This window comes from Uranotaenia lowii, chromosome 1 (genome assembly GCF_029784155.1).
Source record: "Uranotaenia lowii strain MFRU-FL chromosome 1, ASM2978415v1, whole genome shotgun sequence".
NCBI classification, from domain to species: Eukaryota; Metazoa; Arthropoda; class Insecta; order Diptera; family Culicidae; genus Uranotaenia; species Uranotaenia lowii.
Window position 1 is genome coordinate 141,825,410 of NC_073691.1, and position 24,075 is coordinate 141,849,484.

General features: G+C 36.3%; 1 protein-coding gene across 4 annotated transcripts in view; it reads left to right on the forward strand.

The window, feature by feature from the left end:
• Nucleotides 1-24,075, forward strand: part of LOC129740341 (mucin-17) — a 90,234-nt gene that overhangs the window by 50,428 nt on the left and 15,731 nt on the right. Inside the window, exon 1 of one of the 4 annotated variants that reach the window (XM_055731993.1) lies at nucleotides 20,396-20,777. The exons of the other annotated variants lie outside the window; for them this stretch is intronic. Coding sequence (XP_055587968.1) covers nucleotides 20,774-20,777 — 4 coding nt within the window. The 5' untranslated portion in view covers nucleotides 20,396-20,773. Of the gene's footprint in view, nucleotides 1-20,395; nucleotides 20,778-24,075 lie in introns of those variants that run through there. 4 annotated transcript variants of the gene reach the window in all.

Genomic DNA, 24,075 nt, shown 5'->3' on the forward strand with positions numbered 1-24,075 from the left:
GTCGATTTTTGAAATAAGATCATGAACTTTTTCTTATACATCCTCCAGGGTGGCCACCCAAACGGGAAAAGCGGGAAAAAGACGGGATTTGAAATCCAACGGGAAAAAAGCGGGAAAAAGCCGGGAATTTTTTCAAAAAGTCGGGAATTTTAGGCTCAGTGAAAATCTGTTCAATGAAGTTCATTCGAAATAGTTCGAAACAAATGGAAATGGATTGACAGTTGATCACCAGTCGCTTTCCAATTGACTCCGACACGATTTCTATCACGTCAAAACGAATTCTCCTGCCGAACTGGAACTTTCGATTGTTTGAACTTGCTTCATTGAACAACAAAAAGATGGTCCCGAACAGCCAGATTGCTAATCGAATAGAAATGGGAAGAACAAAAATAAGCTTTTTGATTCCACACGGTATTGCTCTCTATTTTTTGATTGAAGTTTTTAATTTACAACAGAATTGTAGCGAGTTCGTATTGGGATTTGACGAAACGTTGAATAAGATTTAGCAGAAGCAACAAATGGATATTAGTGTGCGCTTCTGGAACACAAACCTAGTTGAGCAAGGTATATTGGTTCTACATTCTTATCGTTGACGCGCTCGAAAGACCTTTTGAATGGCGTGAAACACAAAAATAAATCTCCTACCTCCTGGAAGCGTACAAATTGGATTCTCAACTAAATCGGCAATAAAAGAGTCTGGTCATGTTTCCGACAAGGATATCCTTGTATTCAGAAATAGCTGTAGTTCGTTTTACTGTGGATTTTTGAATAAAATGGCAATACGATCTCCCTTGACTTATCCCATCCCGATGTGATTGCACACTATCCAGATATTGCCAAAAAAAAAACTTTTAGACCTGTGTCTAGAAGTACTTGTTGTCAAGCTTGTGCTGGTAAAATTAAGGACGAATTCAGACAATTTTGTGTAATACCTTCAATAAAAACATCATTTCGGGATATCGAAACACAACGATTGGACATTTTTTGGATGGAACTTATGGGCGAATCGAAAAAGGAGTTCTTCAATTTAACGACCTTATTGCAGAAAATTCTAATTTTGTCTCATGGCAACGCGACGATGGAAAGAGGATTTTCAGGGGGTCAGGGGGAGTTTCAGCTATAACGGTAACGAAATCGTTGATCCATGCATGGTCTCAATTCTCAATTCGCTCCGTAAAAGCAAAAAAATGGAGGAAAATCTAAAAAAAACTATAGCGAAACGGGAGCGAGAGGCAGAAAAGGAGAGTAAGGAACTGGAAGCGAAAAAATTGAAGGTGCTTTTCGACGCTCAGAAAAAGGCAAGCTTGATGGACGAAAAAATTAAAATACTTAAAAATATATGACAAACAAATAAAATTGAAAAATGATAATCAACATTTTCAAATCGAGTGACATAGCTTTAGAAAATTGAAAAAAACCCTGCTTATCAATCTAATGATTTACAGGTTTATTGATAAACATAACTGAAACAAAAACCATCTAAAGATCATTTACCATTAAAAGAAAGCTTAATCGATTTTCGTTTATATGGTTTCAAAAATGAATATTCGGAATTTTGTTTAGTTTTCTGTTGTATAAAACCGGGAACTTCGTGAGAACATGCGGAAAAAAAACGGGAATAATGCGGGAAATTTAAAATTGATTTTGAGTGGCCACCCTGATCCTCCAAGTAACCAAGAGCACGAATATAGCAGTTAGTTTCCCCAAAAATGGCCCACAGAGCTTATAGAATGCAGAACAGCTCTAAAACTGTATTTGGATGGCTTTTTTTTTTGCTAGTTTGTAGTGCGCTTTGTCGCTTCAGATTGTTACGCTATTGCACATTTTTTGTTTCAAAAGTAAAAGGGTCATCGTAATTTCATTTTGAAGTATTGTGTCATAAAGAAAACATAAACTTCATTCAAAAGTCACAAAACAAAGTGATGCATTTTTTTCAAAATCATTCCCTAAAACAACAAACAAATAAAAAACTGCTCCATTTTTTTAAATATAAGAAAATATGACATATATAATTAACTCAAAACCAACAAGATGTCCCTTCAGAATTTTGAAAATTCAACAGAATTTCCATCATTTTACTAATCGTTTTTCTTTAATTTGAATAAAATATGTTCGTTTATTCTAATTTTCTACCTTTTCCTACTTTTCAGGTAAATCAACCACTCAACATTTAGTTACAAAATGGATAGTAAGTAATGATACCTGCTACACACAGTAATAATTTTTATATGTTTATTTCAAAGTTAAAAAACAGAATTCGTAAATATTACGAATTATTATTATTATTAATATTTTTACCATTTGTCAATAAGTTTCGAGCTATATTTATGCTCTTAAAATCAGCGATCTATCAGGTATTAGAATGGGGGTAGGCTTAATAGCGGCACGTTATCCAAACTGGGGTAAATACAAGCACGGGGTAGTTATGACCCAACGCCCTGAGAGTCGTACGGCCATATTAGGAATCAGGAAGTCTGTAAACTGGGGTTACTTCGATCAGCGAGGTAACATTGATCAACAAGAAAAATATACAAAGATCTTCAATATCGGTCTGAGGTTCATGTATCCTTAAACTGTTTTCTACTTTTGAAAGCTGATACATCCAGCTTCGATTAAGAGTGATTTGGTTTCTATTCAACATTTTTCTAATGTACATGGCATTCCTTAAGAAATAAATATAACAAACTCAGAATTCGAAATATTTCAATAAAATTCGAAAACCACTTGGTTTAACATGTTGAATCAATCTCATTCGTGTTGTTATATGCAAATCCTCGAACAGTAGTTTGCCACTTGGAAGGAAAATAAACAAGAATAAGCGAAACAATGGCCCAAAGTAGGAAAATATCTAGCGCATTCCCGCAGTTACACGTCTACACGTGGCCAAACGCGAAATATCGATCAAAGTCACTGCGCGCTCTCAGGAGCCACGTTCCATGGCATTGGTTAACAAGCACCGAATAAAGTGGGATTTCCCGTCTAGAAAGTGTAGCCTTTATCCCAACTTTTGTTCCACAGCTATGAATCGGGCCAGGCAGGAAGGAAGGATATAGGTACATAAAGCGTGTGGGTGGAAGAGAAGTTCGCTATAGTTTCCGGAATCGCTACAACAATTGGGCGCCAGTGACCTTTCGCAAACTCTCACCTAAGTTCTCTTTCTCACCAGAGGAGAGCTCTCACGAAATCTCGTTCATCGGATCAGGGGCTTCGAGGGTAGGATGTGGACAAAGCAGGAGGTGTTGTTTGTTTTCTTTTATTTTTTCCCCCAACAGTTCCTCAGCACTGGTGGATGGTCCTTTCCATCCCTTTCCTGTGCTAAGGATGCTAGATTTTATTTCCTTGGAAAAACTAGAGAGGTTTGACATTTCAATGAAAAACCATCTAGCCATGTTTACGGTTGAAAGATTGTGGATGGTTTGTGGCAGGTTCATTAGAACCCGTTAGTGATTATTGACGTGAGGTAATTCGATGGTTTTATAAAGTGTTATATTTTTTACATGTTCGTCAGGAAGTTGAGGCAGTTGTCATATTTGAGTTCAATATTTCGGGTGAGTCATCACGTATTTTTTAGTCTCCAAATGAACAGTAAGGTTATCCAAAATAGGGGTATGTACTGCAATCAAAACCTTTCGGCTGAAATCGTTCCTTGACCTGTCAGAAGGCCACATGCCAAATTTCAACTTATTTAGTTAACCCCTATAGTCATCTCTAGGGTGAGCGGGGAAAATCTCCAAAGCGTTCTAAATTGAACGGAAAAATCAGGTTATTCGATGCTGGTACAGCATATCTTAGAGATGGACATACCCTTCTTATACCCTTAATTTTTTTTTGTCATAAAGAGTCATCTGACGGGCTTAAAAGGAAATATGTGGAATAACGTCTAGATAAGGAAACCAAATTTGTAGTTAAATCAGTACATAAGAATTCAAGCCAATATTGACGACTTTGCAGTTTCGCTAGGACAAATGGTGTCAAGTTACAATAGAAACTTGAGGGTCGTTGAACGACCCTTTAGAGTTTACCATATATTCTGAAATGTGGCATGAGTCCTAATGGCGGACCAGGGAACGATTCCAGCCCCACAGTTTTGATTCCGGAAAACCCCTTATTTTTTGGCTACCTTGATAAACAGTTATAATTGCTTTCTAATATTTTTTTATGGCGGATCGCAAAACTAATATTAGAAAATTAAATTTCAGCTTCTTATCTTCATTGAGAGAGAACTGTATCGAAAAGTGAATAGTAACTTTTAACATTAGTTTACTTAAAAATTGGACAATTTTTGTCTGTGTACATTAGACTGCCCCAAATTTGTATTAGAAATTTCAAGCTTGTGAAATGTTATGCGCTGCAGGCTTAAATTGATCCTAGGCATATTACAAGGTCTCATGCCAAATTTGAGCCGGATCGGATCACGGGAAAGGATCGCTCAACGAGCCTAAATTTTGTATGGGATTTTTAAACATTTTGTTCGGAAGGAACATGAAAATCCAGTTTTTCATGTATAACTTTGGTCCCTTTCACTCAATTTCTTTTGAAAACGGTTTTTCTTAAAGCCTCAACTATGACAAATATTTCATCCAAAGACTGCATTTCGATTCGACTTATGATAAAAAAGTTATTAAATTTAAAAAATGGGGTAACTTTATTCAGGGTGATATTCATCACTGTTTATGCTGCGTCAAAATGTTCGAAGCAGTGTCTCTCATTAATAGTGATAAATATCACCCTTAAAAAAGATAACTATTTTTGAAAGCTTAATAACTTTTGTGTCTTAATTTGAATCGTAATGCATTCTTCGGATGAAATATTGGTCATAGTTGGGGCTTTAAGAAAAACCGTTTTCAAAACAAATCGGCCGAAAGGGGCCAAAGTTATTCATGAAAAACTGGATTTTCGTGTTCCTCCCGAACAAAATGTCTCAAAATCCCATACAAACTTTAGGCTGATGTCATGCTGAAGCAACTAGCAACGCAACACAACGCAACGTTCCAATAAGGAAGCGTTGCAACGCATTGGTATGTCATGCTGGCGCGACCTGTCGCTTTGAAATTCCCTACAAATCATCACTTCTCTTCATCTGATAATGCTTTGAATCGTCTCCTTTATTTCGGGGGCCATCAAAAACTCATCAAAACACGACCCGGATTGCAAGAATGCCTAAATTTGAACCGACAAAATTCCTTGTTTTTTTTTGCCGGAACTAAGAATTCATGAAAATTTTCTCGCCGATTAAGATATTTTTTAGTTTATTATCACAAGTTCGGACAGATCTTCGTACTATTGTGCTTAAAACCCGGAATCACTGCTTCAAATCGAGAAAAAACAATATTCCCATTGGATTTCCTACGAGTCGCGCTACAAAACACACTGGCATCAGATTGGTCGCGCTTTACAAAGCGACCAGTATGACAGGTCTGCGCTTTTTCCATGGAGATCAAATGAGAGCTGGTTTGTCGTGTGAACGTTGCGTTGCTGGTTGCGTTGCTAGTTGCTTCAGCATGACATCAGCCTTAGGCTCGTTGAGCGACCCTTTCCCGTGATCAAATCTGGCCCAAAATTGGCATGAGACCTTGTACTAGGCCTAACAAACTAGAAAGAAAATTTTGCATTGCACTGAAAAGGGCGTTACCTACAACCAAATCGCTAAACGGTTCAAAGTACACTAACGTGAAAAATATCATCGACAAATATGGCAAAGAGTCGTCCTTGAAGGATCTGCCTAGATCCCGAAAAAAACTTGGTTCTAGTCAACCCCAGATGCTGAAGTAGTCAGTGATTACTAGTCACTCATATCAAACGTAACCGATCGGTATCAACGCGTGATCTGGCTAAAAAGTTTAAAACAAGCATTGGGATGATTCAGAGAATCAAGGCCAGGAACTCCTTGAAGACGTACAAGAAGCACAAGGTACATACCTAAGAAATCAATAGAGCAACAATCTCGAGCAAAAACAAGGGCACGGAAACTTAACGAACGGATTCTGGACAATAGCAACAGGTGCATCTTAATGGACGACGAAACCTACGTCAAATAGGATTCAGGGACGCTTCCTGGGCCATAATTCTACACGAAATCGAGAAGGTTCTATTATGGCAAGCTGTTTTACCTGTGGTCTGCGGTCAAGTATTTTCCTCACAAAATGTACATTAAATGCTCAAGTTTACAAAGATGAATGCTTGAAAAAAAGACTGCTGTCCCTCTTTAAAAAGCATGTCCCACTTACTGAAAAAATATGTGGAAGTCCACACCCAAAGAAGAGGTTGAAAAATTTCAATGCCGATCGGAGCTAAGCTAACTGTGTGTCGAAAATGCGCTAAAATGTGCCTTGCGCCAGAGATGATATGATTGCATTCCCGTTACTGGCATAAAGACCCGAACTCTCGGTAAATGATGCAGGGCCACAAACAAAAAAAACTGCCAATCGGTTAGAACCGAACTCACAACATATTTCTACCTTCATCTTTCCCATCCGACAGCTTAACCAGAGTACCAGCTGAGCTACACCCTTAAAAAATCGTACACAAAAATATGTAAAAAGAAGTCAACACAACCCGTAAGTGCAGGAAGCCACTAGTATGTAAAAAGGGTGATACGAAAAATTATGTAGTAAGGCTGGTACGGACGAGTATGTAGAAAGTACGCAAAAGAATGTAGGGCTCTGTGAACTAAAAAGTATGTTAAAATTACATAAATTAGGAAAATTTCTGAATTTAAATTAGAAATTTAGAAGCAGGGATATTTTCTCTCGAATTGAATCATTTTATTTGGATTATGCTAATTTATTGTCTATAAACTATGAAATTAAAGCAAATTGGCTCCGTTGGCTCACCCGAGAAGTTCTTCGCTGGGGATAATTTTGAAGTAGCCATAGCATGATGGGTAAAACAGAAACCACCGTTAAAGCGTTAGTCACTTCAGGACATCGGTAAGCTTGGGCTGGTCATTGGGCTGCAGATTCTGGGGCTGGGTGTCCAGGAGACCCGGGATTGGCCGGTGAGGTTGTAAATCCTATAGAAGAAAGAAATGGTCAAAAAATGGCTAAAATAGAAAAAAAAAGAAATATTACTTATGCTTTTTTGTTTGCTTGGTTGCGGCCGGAACTATGGTGGAATCGGCAATTATGGACAAAAATTGAATAAAACATACAGCAGAAATAAATGTTTTCAAACTTACCAAGAGGAGTGAAGAAATCTTGATGTTTTCGGAAAGACTTAACCGGCAGTTTTGGAAATGTTGTGTGCGTGCAAGTAGGATGCAAAACACAGACTGAATTTCTGGTGGTGCGAGTGAGAAGCACAACGCCGTCACCCCCAATTTTACATACTTTGTAGTTATTTCAACGGAGAGGAACTTCAAAAACATAAAGAACTGGGAAAGTATGTAAAATTCACCGAGTCTCCGAAACTCATCGCACGTAGAATGGAACGAACTTCAAATTATGTACTTTTTACGGTTTCAGTATGTAAAAATTTCTTAGCGTGTAGATGGAGAACGAGTGTTAATTGTCATAGGCGTTGTGTCACGGTCCATCACCAAAAAAAACGCGCACAGTGCACTATGGGGCAGTTCCATACAATGAGGTCGCAAAAAGTATTATTTGGTGTTTTGGACTCTTTCGTAAATTTTGAAAATTATGTATGAAAATGACTATTTTACTCATTTTAAATAACTTTATACAAAAATTTAAAAAAAACTTATATAGTAGGATGATTGGTATTATTTTCGACCCTACTTTTTATTTCCTTTCAAAGCCGCTTCTAGAACTAATTGATAATCAAATGATAAATATTATCAAAAATTTTCGTGAAACTCAAGAAAAAAATATGTGAAATGATTGATTTATCATGAGAAACGATTTTTTGACAAATCAGAAACAGCTTTGTTAAATTTATACTCATGAATAGGTAAAAATTACCCATTTGAATGATATTTTCATTTTTTTTTACTATAACTCTAAAAACGGTGCTTTAAGCAGGGTGGCCACCCATTCGGGAAAAGCGGGAAAAGCGGGAAAAAGACGGGATTTGAAATCCAACGGGAGAAAAGCGGGAAAAAGCCGGGAATTTTTTCGAAAATTCGGGAATTTTTGGCTCAGTGAAAGTCTGTTCAATGAAATTCAGTCGAAACTGGTCGAAACAAGTAGAAACGGATTGACAGCTGATCACCTGTCTCTTTCCAATTGACTTCGACCGATTTCTACCAGGTCGAAACGAATCTTCCTGCCGAGCTAGATCGGTTTCGGTCAGTTTGAACTTGCTTCATTGAACAACGACCTGACTAGTTTCGACCAAAAGCTCTGGTTCCGATGTGTCGATCTTCAAAAGGATAGTCTCGGACAGGCCGATTACTAATCGAATGGAAATGGGAAGAACAAAAATAGGCTATTTGATTACACACGACATTGCTCTTTACTTTTTGAATGAAGTTTTTAATTTACTACAGAATTGCAGCGAGTTCGTATTATAGGATTTGACGAAACGTTAAATAAGATTGTGCAGAAGCAACAAATGGATATTAGTGTTCGCTTCTGGAATCAGAACACAAACCTAGTTGAAGCAAGGTATATTGGTTCTGCATTCCTATCGTCGACGCACTCGAATGACCTTTTGAATGGCGTGAAACTATGTTTTTCGAAAAATCCTGATCTACTGAAACAAGTGATCCAGTGTTTCATGGATGGTCCAGCAGTGAATTAGAAAATGCTAAAGGAACTAACTAGCGAGGTTCAAGAACTTGCTTCGAATCCGACGTACGAGATTCTCACTATTGGGAGCAGTGGACTTCACACTGTACATCACTCGTTCGAGGAGGGACTGAGGAAAAGTGAATGGAATTTGGATGAATTTTTGAGGGCGTTGTATAGCCTGTTCAAAAACATTCCACTTGGAAGGGCAGATTACACTGCAATAACGGGTTCAACTATATTTCCTTTAAAATTTTGTGACGTTCGCTGGGTAGAAAATGAACGCATTGCAGAACGGGCTGCCAAAATGCTACCGTACCTCATCCGATTTGTCAACGAGGTAAAAAAAACAAGAGAAGAAAAAGATTAAGGAAAACCATCCAAATTTTAAACGGAGTTTTCCATCGATTTCCCGATCGAAGGTATTCGACATTGTTGTAAAGCTGTAGATGATGTTTTGCTGGGACCAGAATTGAGTTATTTTTTTGTTACGGTCGCTTTGACTGTTGAGTCCTTTAATCCAGTCCATGAACCGGGCTTGTAAGAGCATTGATGGAGAAAGTTGTAGAATCTGAACGACTAAACGTAAAATCAAAAACGCTTATTGGCAAAAGCAAAAGAGTAGGGTCATGTTTCCGACAAGTTTAGACAACGTTTGGACCTCTAGACTGTCTAGAAGTACTTGTTGACAAGCAATACTTAAGTGGAGCTTGTGCCGATAAAATTAAGGACGAATTCGGACAATTATGTGCAATACCTTCAATAAATACATAATTTTCTGGATATCGAAGAAAAACATAACGATTGGACATATTTTGGAACTTATTGGCGAATCGAAAAAGGAGTTCTTCAATTTAGAAAAAAAATTTCTAATTTTGTCTCATGGGAACGCGAAGATGGAAAGAGGCTTTTCCGTTAACGCAAAATGCCTAGTTGAAAACCAAACTGAGGAAAGTCTGACAGCCCAACGTATCGTATACGACGGAATCAACATGTCAAGGGGAGTTACGACGAAAAAATTAAAATACTTAAAAATATCTGAGATACAAATAGAACTGAAAAATGATAACACTGGGTGACAGCCAAAAAATAGTCTGGGGTTTCTCAGCTGATTCAGACTAATTTTTGTGTCCTGAGTTAGAAAATCACATTGATTTTGCTGTATCAGGCCAACTTTTTTTAAAATACAGCCATATGGCTATATACGCTTCAATATGCTAGTAATAGGGGTTTTGACCTGATTGATCAAAACCATGGTCATTTTCGGACTCAGGGCGTCAATATTAGTCTAATTCAGTAGGAAAACCCTGGACTATTTTCAAAAATCTTTTTTTGATACTCAGTGTAATCAAACATATTTTAATTAATAAACCCTTTTTCTTTTGTTTAACATTTTCGACTCGAGTGGCATATTTTTACTAATTGAAAAAAAACCTGCGTATCAATCTAACGATTTGTAGGTTATTTGGTAAACATAACTGAAACAAAAACCATTTAAAGATCATTTATCAAAAGAAAGCTTAATCGATTTTCGTTTATATGGTTTCAAAAATGAATATTCGGAACTTTGTTGGTTTTTTGTTGTATAAAACCGGGAATTTCACGGGACGGGAAAAATGCGGGAAATCGAAAACTGATTTTGAGTGGCCACCCTGTTTAAGGTGCCTGGAAACTCTTTCATTGTATTTTTAGGGCCTAAAACTATATCTTGAAAGGAAAAAGAGTATGGAGCAAAGCGGGGCTTTTTTTGGCAAGGCTTTTAAGTTTTTGACTTTAAAAAAAATTGTTTATTTATCATTTTTATCATATATCAATTAAGTGAGTAAACATTTTGAATGGTTCGATTGAAAGCTCTTAATATAAGCTTTCATATGTTGTACTTTTAATTAAAAAAAATGTTTTCCATAGAAGTATATGTAAGTTAATGTTTTTTCTCATCATATAAATTCTTTAATTTTTCAAAGTCTGATGTCTGTGTTGCGTTCAGTATCCAAGATAATAAGTTGAAAAAATGGGAATATCTTAGTTAAATATCAAGTTAGTAACTAGTGAACATAAAAAAGCGATCCGATAAAGTTCAGTTTTTTTTATTTTTTGCCGCCTCAAACTTCATAGTGCCGAGGGATTGCAGTGGAGAGAGAATTCTTTGCATTTGGAATGGTAATGATCTGCTTCAAAAAAAGCAACAATTTGCAACAATTAGCACATTTTCATTCTCTTTTAGCACCGGTTCCTCTCATTTTAACTAAAACCTTCTAATTCTCTCTAACAAATTGCCACAAATTACCACAAATTCAATCATTGGCAGCAAAATTTGTGTGATCATTGACGATGATTCTCCGTTTATTTCAGTCCCCTGCATAGTGCAGTGTCTGGCGTAAGGCCGGGAATTTACCAGTATTATCTTGTGATGGGAAAGGGAATTGGAAACAGAATCTGTGATATACTTTCCTACTACTCAAGATAGGTAAATGAAAACCTTAACCTCAATCGACAGAGCCATGTAAACGCAGGGTCAAAAATAGTTACGAAATTAGGGACGATATGTACCTATAGGATTTTATTTCCAACAAAATTACAATTCTAGAGTTAGTTTTGATTACGTCGTATGAACCAATGTAAACAAAATTGAATTATTGAATGCAAACGATTGATAAACATGTTACTCTATGTTTGGTAAAACTTTGGTTTCATTTAGTTAAATAATTGCTTTGTAAACATGATTTGAAATTAAGGCGTATGATGACTTTCTCATTTTCGAGTGCAATTTGGTATTAACGACATTTTGCGATGCGCTGGATTTCCGTGCAGCCAAAGGTCGCAAAATAAACAGTTTAACTAGTTGGTTCATAGGTCGTCATAGAAAATGCTTAGGAAAGTAGTGAAAATTAATGGAAAATACAAAATATTTAGATGCCCGATAATACCCGTTTTGAATACAGCAACGGATTTAAGTCGTCTATTTTCGAATTGAATTAAAAACTTCCGAACAATTCCGACCGATATTTGTAAAATGAGAAATTAAAAGGTGGTTTCAAACTAACACAGCAATTTTCTCGAAACTCGTTAAGTGGTTCATACGACCTAATCAAAACGAACTCTAGAATTAATGGAAAATTGAGAAATCATATTGTTCAAATAAGTAATCAGTCGCATTCTTTGAAATAACTTATGTGTCAAAATCAGTAAAATTTATGTTCAAAAGCTTTCAATATGCTGACAACAAGACAGTTTTTCTTTGGAATTTTATTCTTAATGAAAATTTTCCATACATTTCTAGGGAATTTCTATAACTATTTTTTTGGTTGGCCTACTAATACATATGCAAGCAACTGGGTAGTATATTTAGGAATCTCGCTAAACGTGGTTATTTATCGGTGGTTTGAAACAAGGAAATGTTTTTTTTCTTTGCTATCACGCAGCGAAAAGATTTTTTAATTCAAAGAAAAGTATCGTAAAAATAAAGGAAATTTCCTTTGATTTTGGAATAAATAAATTGTTTTTTGTTTCAAATGCGTTTCCTTTGTTTCAGTCAATTTAACTTTAGAAAAATTTTTGTTCAAAATATGCTTTGATTCAAAAAAATTTCATTTGATTCAATGTTATTTTCTTTTGCCACAATGTAAGACAATCTCATTATATTTTTTAATATTGTTTTTAAGTGCGAGATTCGAGAATAAAAATTTAAAAAATGAGAATCGAGAATTAAGAATCAACTATTGTGCATGGGAAATTTATATTGAAAATAAAAGAATTTATAACGGTTTCGAAAACAAGATGCATTCAGATTGGATAAAATACTTGTGTGGGCTCTAGCTGAGTGATCCTGATCCTGAAGCATTTGTTTTGAATCAGATAACATACGGTTGCCCAGTTTCTTCGATTTGAAATCGCAGTCGTCTCGAATATCCATTTGTCAGACGTCCTCATTCCGCTGCTCCTGCCGTCTTCACCGAAAGTAGAATCCATCAATTCACGCATACAGAAAGGCTAACGAAATACCTAGAAACAACAACAAGACTTAATGAAAACGGAAGGACCTTTTACGTCTGAATTAGAACGACTTTCGGCTCGCTTTTTATCGCATCACACCGAGATTAAGACTAGCGACGAGACTTACTATGAAGTTACTGTCCATGGAGCGCTTGTTGGCTTTTTCTTCCTGCGAGCGCTTAGCTTTGGCATAAAAAAATAACTCAATGGGTGTTTAAAATCAATGAGTATTGCTCAGAATTATTACAACGTCTCACATTCGCTTACTTCTCTCGAGCTTGGCTGTAAATTTCTCTTGAATTTTCCACCTAACTGGGCTGAAAGCCCAGCTTCTCGCAGCTGTTTAAACGTTTAAAAGAAGGTATTTCGGTTACCGGCGTTTCGGTATATATTACAGGTGTTTCGGTGAAAAAAAACTACACGCAGCGAAAAAAAATTTTAGGAAAAGGAATAACTCCTTTGTTTAGTCACCAAACCGCCCTGTCATGTACCTACTTCGAAGAATTTTCAACCTTTGAAATTGAAACTAATTCTTTGATTCAAAGTTCTTTTTTGTTTAGAATGAATCCTTTGTTTCAAAAATTATTGTTTTGCATTAAACTCATCAAATAAAAAAGAGTTTGTTACAATAGATGTTTTATTAAGCAAATTCAATTTTGTTTCAGTTCAAATATCAGGTTTTCTCTGAGTGTACAGGTGGTTCAGTAAGTATCACAGGTTTTTCTGTACAAACTTATGGTTACTGGGTAACACATTTATAGAATCAGTTTGGTTTGCCGGGCCGTCCTGGTGAATTTTACGTTTCCTTTTCGTCCGAGTGCACCTTCATAATAGTGTTTTTTTTTCGAATATTTTTAACAGTGTTATCAATTTTTTTAATGGATATAAATAGGAATAGGAAACCGAGTTCTTTACCAATAACTTCGGAAAAAAGTTGTTCTAAATATACATCCGACGGTTTTTGTTTCGTGAATAAGAAATTATGGAGAGCCCTCTCTATAGGAAACTCTATAGTAATCCTTTAGGGTCTTATCTTGTGAAAACTGTTTTTGAATTTTATTTGTTAACTTAAATTTTATTTAAAACAAAAAAAAGCTTAACGTTTTTGATAGTTTTCGGCCTTGAAAAATTTGCCGACCATATGTCTTTTCGAAACAAAAAATCACAAAAAACAGAACCCATCTACTGAATCAAAACGTTCCCTTTTAAGCAAAATTATAGCAAATTTTGCTATCACTCCCCAAGAGCCAAATTTGCTCTCATTTTGCTTGACATAATGGTACACAGCAAACATGAGAGCACAAATGTTCATACTTGGTTAAATTTTGCTTAAACTGAGACCCTAACTTCATCCCGTTTTCCAGAGTAATTATGTAATTATTAAATAATTGTAATATTGGATGCACCTCTGGAGCATTATTGCCGGAAAATTTTAATGCCTGAAGAAGTTTTGGCCATCATCAGGTTAATGATGTCTAATTTTGCTATCGTGAAAATGTTACACCAGAAGATGCTGGCATTTTGCACCTCATGTTGGTTTAAATTTGCTATTAAATAGATTTTTTTTGAAACCTCAATGATGTCTAGTTTTGATGTCTGAAAAAATCAACATTAAAAGATGCTATCGTTTTGATGTCAACACCTTATTTTGGTCTTAATTTGCTTTATATGTGGGCATCAAAGTCTGCTCGGGTAACTAACACAGCGAGCTTCCACGGTGTAAGGGATTGGCAAAAAAAGGTTTCGGATACTTCCTAATTTCCGCACCTGACTGATGACTAGCTGACTGACTGATTGGACGACAACGACACGGTTATCCCGGGGGTCCGAAAAATGCATACATGCGCAATTAATGGCCAGTCAGTGGAACGGAGGCGAATATGCCGGGAAGGTAACCTGATGGTCTCTCTGGCGCATCGCCCCTTTTCCTGCTCCAGGGAGGAGGATGGGCGTAAATTTGATTCACATTCACGAGCCAGGAAGAGATCGATATTTAGCTGTTTTGCTATTTTCCCTGTCTCGAAAAAAAGTTTGCAAGAAAGGGAACGAATTAAACATGATGAAAGCAATGACCGGGCGCACCTGTTGGCCTTTTGGAATCGATTAATGTCTGGGCTGACAGCAAAACCCACATGTATGAATGAATGGAATTGGTAGCGCAGTATTGATACTTCTACTCCATTCGGAGAAAGTTTGATTTTGTTTTGACGTGGACATGCTTCTTCTGATGATATTTCATGTTTCGATCCCATGCTAGCAAAATTTTGTGTGTGCGGGAGAGGTTATTTTACAAATTGAACAAATGGCCTTGGCCGTGGACACTAGCAAGCTTGCGTGTCTGGAAGAAGATTTTTGGTTGAGCGTTTTTTCGTTTTCCGGCCTGAAACTCTTCGATGGAATGTGTTTCAACGATAAAAAAAAGTGTAAGAAACGATTTTCGAGCACAATAAAGTGAATTTTTAGCGAAGCTCAAGCTTCTTGGAAGGGTTATGCTCCATGATATTTTTACATAACAATAAGATGCCGGAATCCGACTAAATATAACAAATCAACTATGCTGTTCCATTACGGCTGTAAAGCAGGATGGGGATGGCATCCCTATCCTTTATCATTGAATTTTACAACCATCAATATTTGGGGCCCTCGATTTTTTGGGATTGAGTGCTAAATACCAACTCGTAGTCGTCTAAAGAGTGATACGGTCAAAATTTTGTCAAGGGAAAACGCGTGTAAATTGGTGAAATCGTGTATTTAAAAAATCAAATTTAATTTCTTTTTCAAGTTTAATTAGTATAAAATTCAAGAAAAATATTCAGTTAGGCTTCCGCTTTTCCAAATCCGAATTGCCTGGCCTTACGCTTAACCCCTGCCATCAGATTTTTTACAGCCACCTTGTCCACCTTCTTCGCCGCAGAAAGCCAGTTTGCCTTGATCTCGTCCTTAGCAGTTTTTTTCCGGTCTTCTTTAGGTTCCGCTTGACAATATCCCAGTATTTCTCAATTGGGCGGAGCTCTGGCGTGTTGGGAGGGTTCTTGTCTTTGGGAACCACCTGCACGTTGTTGGCGGCGTACCACTCCATGGCCTTTTTACCGTACCAAAACAGTACGGAACAACCGTGTTTCTTCAGGAAAGGCAGCAGACGTTTATTTATTCAAACACTCTTTCACGTAAATTTCTTGGTTCCCGGAAGCTATGAAAATGCTGCTTTTCAAGCCACAGGTACAGATGGCTTGCCGAACCAGATATTTCTTCGCGAACTTTGACAGTTTCATGTGCTTAAAAATATCTGCTACCTTTCCCCTTCCTTTTGCCGTATAAAACTCTTGTTCCGGAAGCTGCTTGTTGTCGGCTTTGACATAGGTTTCGTCGTCCATTACCACGCAGTTCAACTTCGTCAGCATCGTCGTGTACAGCCTCCGGGATCGCGCTTTGGCCGTCGTATTTTGTTTATCATCGCGATTTGGAGTCACTACCTTCTTGTAAGTCGATAGTCCGGCTCGTTTTTTGGCTCGATCCACGGTTGTAGACAATACACCCAGCTTATTTGCGGCATTTCGGAGAGAGAGGTTAGGGTTTCGCTTGAAACTACCGGCAACTCTCTTTGTCGTCTCAGCAGCTTCCGGTTTTCGATTTCCCCCCGATCCAGACTTCCTGGCTATCTACAAACGTTCCCCAAACACTTTAGTTACATTTGTAACGGTTGATTTAGCGATTTTGCCAGCTTTGCTTGCGAGTAGCTCGGATTTTCGCGATGCGCGAGCAAAATTTTGATACGCTGCTCTTCTTCCTTGGACGACATTTTGACAACTGAAGAGTGAATTCCAAAATCAAAATAGGAACAACATTCTACACACACACACACACACCTTCAAAATGAGTGGTGTTCAGGTTTTTGAAATGCAAAATTGAAAGAAATACGTCAAGTTGATATTGACCAAATTTTGACCGTATCACCCTTTACAAAAATTGATTGATCAATTTAAATATAATCTTTTACTCAGTGAGGGAATTGCTCATTTGTTATTGAAAATCATCTATTTTAATTATTAAAAGAAAAAGCTTGTCAATCAAATATCCACGCTTGTCCAAGGACGGGGATCATGGGCCACATAATGTGGGGTATCGTGGGCCACATTTTTTTTTCTACGCATTTATAACTTAAAATACACCTTTCTTATCTATGACCTTTTCTTATGCCAAATGAAAAATATTCTATCAATATCAATAATGAACTCGATAGAGACGAACTTAAATTTTATATGAAGAATTTTGCCAAAACATACGCGAGCCAGATTTTTGAATTAATTCGAATATACACAACTCCCTTTTTATGTTTTTTCACCTGAAATTGCTTTAATATAAATAAATGAATTAGGAAATTTCAGTTTTGGGTGAACTCATAAACTTTTCATGTTATTTGATCATTTTGTATTTGGTGGCTCACAATTCTCCACCGTTTTTTCAAAATCCAAAAAAAAACTTGTTTTAACAGTCAAAACTCGGGGAGATTAATTTCTAAAAAAATAAATTTTATTATAAAAAGATACGTTAGGAATGTAGGAAACTATACCAATTATCTTTTTCATTTTATCTTATGTAATTAAAAAGTTAAGGAGCAAAGAACGAAAAAGTGGCCCGCGATACCCCACCCTCCCCTACAAAGAAGTAAGCTTATATACGAAGCAATTTGGCAAAAAATTTCCAAGACAATCGTCCACTGGCTAGTCTAAACAATTGATGTGAATTTAATTTGAAAAGCATTGGCTTCTCTGCCATTGGTGAATGTAAGTTACGATGGCTAGCATCTTACAAATGCTAAAACCACCAGACCACTAGAGAGCCTTTTTTTCTGAGTTAAACAACTCAGCTTTATCAAATGATGGAAAAACCTTTGGTTGGATGCTAAATTATTCCCCTTAATAATCAGTTTATTAAACAGAATGGCCTAACCAATTTAACTGGAGGAGTAGATGTGTGCTTGAACAATAAAGTTTGGTAAAATTGGTGCTCTGGTGAAAAATTTTTCCCAAAAGTTTTTTTTTGTAAGGAAATCTAAATTTGTATATTCATTTGGAAACTTATTTAAACAATGTTAAGTGTCAGTGTTACAATAAAGTGAAGAAGTGATCAGAAATCAGTTGAAGGATGTTATGAAAATTCGACGGGAGGATGGGATTTGGGACGGGAAGCATCAAATGAACACTAACAAAGCCGCTTCAATTGGAAAGTTTCTATCGATTTTAATTTCTATGTTAAACCCTTTGAACTGTGTTTCATTATTTGCGAGCATTTTTAATTGGGAAAACGCGTTGTGATATTTTCTAGACAATGTTTTTATGAGAATTTTTTAAAGGTTCGCGCTACATAAACCGGATGAAAAATATAAAATTTCCAAATTGAAGAAATTGAATTAATTTATTTCTTTTAACTTTAGTTGAATTGATAAGTGAATGATCCAGATTTTTTTACGCATGTTTCGTTGAAATTTCTCTAGATTTTTATCGAATAAAATGTTCGTTTGAATTTTCCGTGAACATCAACCAGTAGGGGAGATAAAGGTATAAACTAGGTTCTCAAGTGACGGAAACACGACGTATTTACTTAAACTTGTTGTTCGGATCTTTTTGAGAGATACACTTTTATTTGCAGCGACTTACTTTTTTAATGCAGCTCAAACTAAAATTACAATTTCTGTTAGTTAAGCAGTTGATAAATAGAATATACTCACTAATTTAGTGTTTTCTTCACCTCGTGCAAAGCGATAAATTATGTATACGAGTTGTTTTGGCTTCTTTATAGCCTGAACAGATATATAAGATTGAATATAATTCAACTCACATTAAAGATGATAACTTACGATTCTTCTGTTGGTAATATTCAAATAACTATAAACGGAACTTGTAACAAACTGTATATTAGAAATTTAAATAAATCGAAATCACCACGCAGCTAACACGATTTGAAATTATTGATCTGACGTTTTCCTCTTCTCATTTTCTAAATGAAAAACTAACCCCGCTTTGACTTGCTAGAATGGTATCGAAGATCATTACCCAGTGGTGTTGACACTTGTTAACACGGGCGTATAAAACACCATTGATCGGGCACAATGAGCATTTCCTGCCGTAGAATCTAGTAGCGAATTCAACTCAATGAAGTCAACTGAATTATAGAGCCACAACTTGACTAGTTTACATCTGACGATTTTACCTATTGGTTAGGTGTCGCATGTCGGAGAGGTAATCAGAAGACTCGAGTTCGATTCCTAGTCGAGGCGATTTTTTTTTCATTTACCATTCTTGATAGATTATTTTGATTATTGCATTATACGGTTAAGTAGCATCATCCGCCAAACAAAGCACCAGAAACATAATGTATGAGTGTGTGTGTGAATTGTTTGTATTCTACAAACAGACATACATTATTTTGTTATTGCTTGATTGATGGATCTACGACTCACCGTTTAGTGCAAAATGCATCGATGCTGCTAGATGCTACGGCAGAAAATGCTCATCGTGCCCCGATACTGCCTCAGTGGGGGTTCTCGTTATGCCCCTTATGCCCCCGAGATATGAAAAAAGATTCCTGTTTTTCCAAAATTGCTTAGATAAGAACAGAAGAAGTTCATAATATAAGTCATATAAACAAATCTTTAAAAATTACGAATGAGAAATTGAATGGGCTCAAGCATCAACTGTTTGATTTAACCAAAATGTTGGTTCTTAAAGTATCCCGCAAGTTTAATAATAATTTGTATGTTCATAATAGTGGTATAACCAATCCATCATTATCAAGAAGGTGAGATGTGTTTTCTGATTCATTTTTTTTTTTTATTTATATAGAAATGGCTTAACTCTGTTTCGGGGGTTGGGGGGATTGGAAAGGACATCATAACTAACCTTGAACTGATGTGCAAGGAATTGTGGATTGAAGCTAGTCGGAGTGCCTCGACTAGTGTTATGCATGTGATAAAGTTATGAACATATCTCATTCACAAGACTGACACGTTTATCGAACAATTTTAAAGAAAGTTTGATGGTCAGCTCCTGTCCCAACCCAATGGTAATGGAATGGACCCCTCACAAGGACGCGTATTTTTTATGAGTTAAGCATTGAAAAATTTGTCATCTTTAGTGAGACTTACCGTACTGACACGGGTCATAATATTTTACAGATGCTTAATACGCCACTTTGCTGAGCCAGCACTTTTTATGACAAGGTACAATCGTATGCCTATTGACAATATATAGATTTCGTTAAAAATAATTGGATGGGCCGTCTAATGACACGTTTCAAATTTTCTCAATTTTCCCTTTCAACGATCGATTCACTCCTTAAAATTTCACCAATCTTCAAAGTTCAATGAAATAAATTTATTAGTTGCCCCCTTTGGTGGATTTTCCCGAATTTTTCTTTTCGCTACCACAGTCAGGAAGCTTTGTTTTGCTACACAACACTCTGATGATGCCATTGCTGGTGTAGGTTTTCCTTTCGATCCTTCTTGTTATGAACCAAGTCGGAAGCACTTCAAGCCTCCAGAACCGTGAGCGGCAGGACTGTTTTGTTGGGGTTCTCAGCCATTCACTATTCACGTGCGCCAGTTCACGACTCAAATAAGGATTCGCTCGGAATGAGAAGTCCCGGAGATAAAAGAAAAATACTGAATACAGTGAATGACGACAAGCATATTTTGTTCCGCTACATTGACGTTTTTGCTGTGCGTTTCGGGATGTATCAAGTCGAAAGTGATTGTTGTCTCTGTACTTCAGTTGTTTCCCCAAAAAACATGACAATCTATCGATGAAGGAGCGGTTAATTTTTGTGCTTGGTTTCTTCGGTGGTTTAAAAATAATCTACCCCAAATAAGTGGCACTCGCCGAAATTCACGTTTTTTGCCGAGGCGTGTGTTAGCAAAATAAATGTGAAATACATGAAGAAATACAATGGCTGAAGTGTCTAGTTCGCGTGTGACACCCGATTGTGCTTTGTCTATGATTGGAAGGATTGCTCACTAATGGTAGCCGAATTGTCGTGAGAGAAATCATATATTCCTGATGTTGCACTGTGACGTGTGAAGGACAAGGCGGAAAACTATGGGTTGGTTGTAAATGATGAAAAAAAAATCCACCAAATTAGGATTGCTTTTGTTTCCTCTCAATGGTTTTGTTTTTCTGCGCTTCACGACTCCAATTCCAAAACATATTCCCGAATAGTGAACTGGATTTCCATGTTCCTCCCGAACAAAATGTCTCAAAATCCCATACAAATTTTAGGCTCGTTGAGCGACCCTTTCCCGTGATGCGATCTGGCCCAAATTTGGCATGAGACCTTGTACTAGGCCAAGGAACAATATTAGCCTACAGCGCATAACATTTCACAAGCTTGAAATTTCTCATACAAATTTGGGGCAGTCTAATGGTTATGTGCAAAAACGTTCAGTGAGATTACTTTAAGCTGCTTTGCAACGGTAAAATTTGTCGAAATATCGCATCTGTGGTAAGTGATCCAAAAGGCGAACAGTCATTCTGGATTTATAAAGGACGCTCGCATTTTGGCGAATAGACAAAATCGGTATCGAATTTTGAATACGGCGAATGCGCCAACTGTGAACAAATCCAGATAATCACATAAATGCTTAAACTCTTTATTTTACATCCGAAAATATGATCTCTATTTAATTTTACTTATTTTGGTGAAGTTAAATTTAATTTTTTAAATAAGGCGAATAGCTTTTTTTATGAGTGTGTAATCCCACAGTTCATTCGCCCATTTCCCCTCAAAATTTCGTCGCGAACAAAAGGGCCAATAGTCATTTCGAGATGGAAAAAGGGCTTTGAAGTTTTTGAAATTTGTTTTCCCAGGACGAGGAGAAGCACAAATCAGCATTTATAAGATCGTTGAATGTGCTAATGTGTTAATGTGATCATTTTGACCCGCTTTCAAGCCGAAATTTGCTTGAATATTGCTTCTTTAATGAGTGATCCAAAAGGCGAACAGTCATTCTGCAATTCAAAAAAGCGCTCCAATTTGGCGAATGAACAAAATGAGAGCACCGGTCTGTGGTAAAAGGGCCCACAGTTATATTTATTAATTTTTTGATGAAATTAAATCAATTGAAAGCGTTTTGGCGTCTTATTTAGGGAAATGATTGTACGCAGCTAAATAGGAAATTTATTTTATTTTCTGAAACTTGGAATGCGTTTTTCTCAAAACAAAGGTCTTGGCGCATTCGCCGTATTCAAAATTCGATACCGAAATAAGAAAACAAAAGGGCCAAAAAACTAATACCGTATTTTTTTTCACCTGGAGGCAAACTAGAGGCAACCTAGGTTCGCTCTAACTGCTGTCATCGTGCTCATTTATTGCTCGAGAGGCAACCTAGGTTCGCTCGAAAAAGGGACGGAGTCGCCCTGAGAAAAAAGTCAGTTTTGCGAGAAGTTAACCAATACTCTCAACGTTGTTGTCAAAACATTAAACAGCTGTTTTTGGCTGAAAACAAAACAGTTGAAATAATGAACGGGCAAATGATTATTGCCGCGATTTTGAACCTCTCAGCCAAGCAAAATCGTACTATCTGCAGTCCAGTGCAATCCGGACACGAAAAACGGCAATCCGGATGTGAAGAACCGAATGAAGAAATCCAGAAGGGAGAACAAAATGACAGCTGCATGTAAACATTGCGCTCGTTCTCACGCACACCTACGTATGGAATAACTCGAAACCAGAAACTTGCTTTTTTATTCTGACGGTTCCAGAGCCAAATCCGGAATAAAAAAAAAATACGCCATAATTTATTCATTTTCCACGTAACAATCACAAAAACTTGTATTCACCTATCGTGGAATGAAATTGTGCTTATTTTTAAGGAGTTATTTGGGAAAATGATAAGAAACAGTGAAATAGACAATTGATTATATTTTCTGAAACTTTAAATACGTTTTTCTCAAAACAGAGGTCTTGGCGTATTGGCCCTTTTCAAAAATCGATACCAATATTTTCTCTACAATGTTTCAATATTTTTAAATGTGCATATTTTAATGTATTTTTCCTGATCAATTCACCTATAAGTGACATAATTTTTCTATTTTTGTGTTCATTATTTATCATTATAACCATGACGTTTTCAAAAAAGATCATAAAATTAAAAAAAAAAACTTTGTTGAAGACATCCAACCTCTATCTTTTGAAACAACATGTTTTGAAGACATTTTTTCAAAAACGAATCTTAAAAAACGAAAAAGAAAAATTTATTTTTTTTCGAAGCGACTTCAACTTCATTGAAGGTGTCTAGTCACTATTTTCAAGTTTCATGGTACTTTTTGGATGATTTCTTTACAACATTGCATGTTTTTATTGTTCAATATCTCTAAAAGTTGCAAACATAAAAAAAAAAAAAAATGCATTAGAAAGGTCAATCTTTTAACTTTCATGGAAATCTAGTTTTATTTGTATGCATGAGATTTAACTGCTAAAATAGTTTGATGTCTTTTGACCCTACTATGAGCTCAAGGTCCATGCAATCAAAATGTATTACAGGAAGCATAATCATAAGGTCAGTTCTCGATTGACCGAACATATCCTGTCGCAATGAAAGTATGGATGTCGAATATAACGCCAGCATGTTCAAGACCGATCAACATCTTTTTAGGATATGGGAGAGTGGGGAATCATGGGCCGCTTTTTTTCGTTGTTCCATACCTTCTTCATTATAAAAGATAAAATGAAAATAAAAAATGGTTTGGTTTTCTACATTTTCAAGGTATCATAAGGTATTTTTATAAAATTTTTAATAAGTTATTTTCCCCAAATTCGGACTGTTTGAAAAAAAAGCTATATTTTTTGGATTTTGAAAAATGGTTGGGAATCGTAGGCCACCAAATCCAAATTGGCCAAATAACATGCAAAGTTTATGAGTTGACCCAAAAGTGTGATTTCCTTAATCATTCCGTTATTTTAAAGAAATTCCAGATGATGAAATAAAAAAGAGAGCTGTGTATGGTCGCATAGATTCCAAAACCTGGCTCGCAAACGTTTTGGCAAAATTTCTTATATAGGATGAACAAAATATTTTTCATAGCTCTTCATTTGGCATAAGAAAACTTTACAGATAGGTAAAACGTATATATGTATGTATAAAAACATAAAAATATAGGTGATTCAAGATGTGTGGCCCATGATTCCCCACAAGCTATGATTTGCAAATTGGTTGCGTTTGTGTGACTTATTGATGTTTCATCAAAAATTCCTTTTCCACGTGAAAGATCATGACAAAACTAAGATCATAAGCGTATCGATGAAATTAGCGGGTGTTTTTTTTAATTATGTAAGTAAATTTTTCTAACTTTTTTTAGCTTGATAAATAAAAGAAGCATATGATGCGTATTTCAGTCAACAA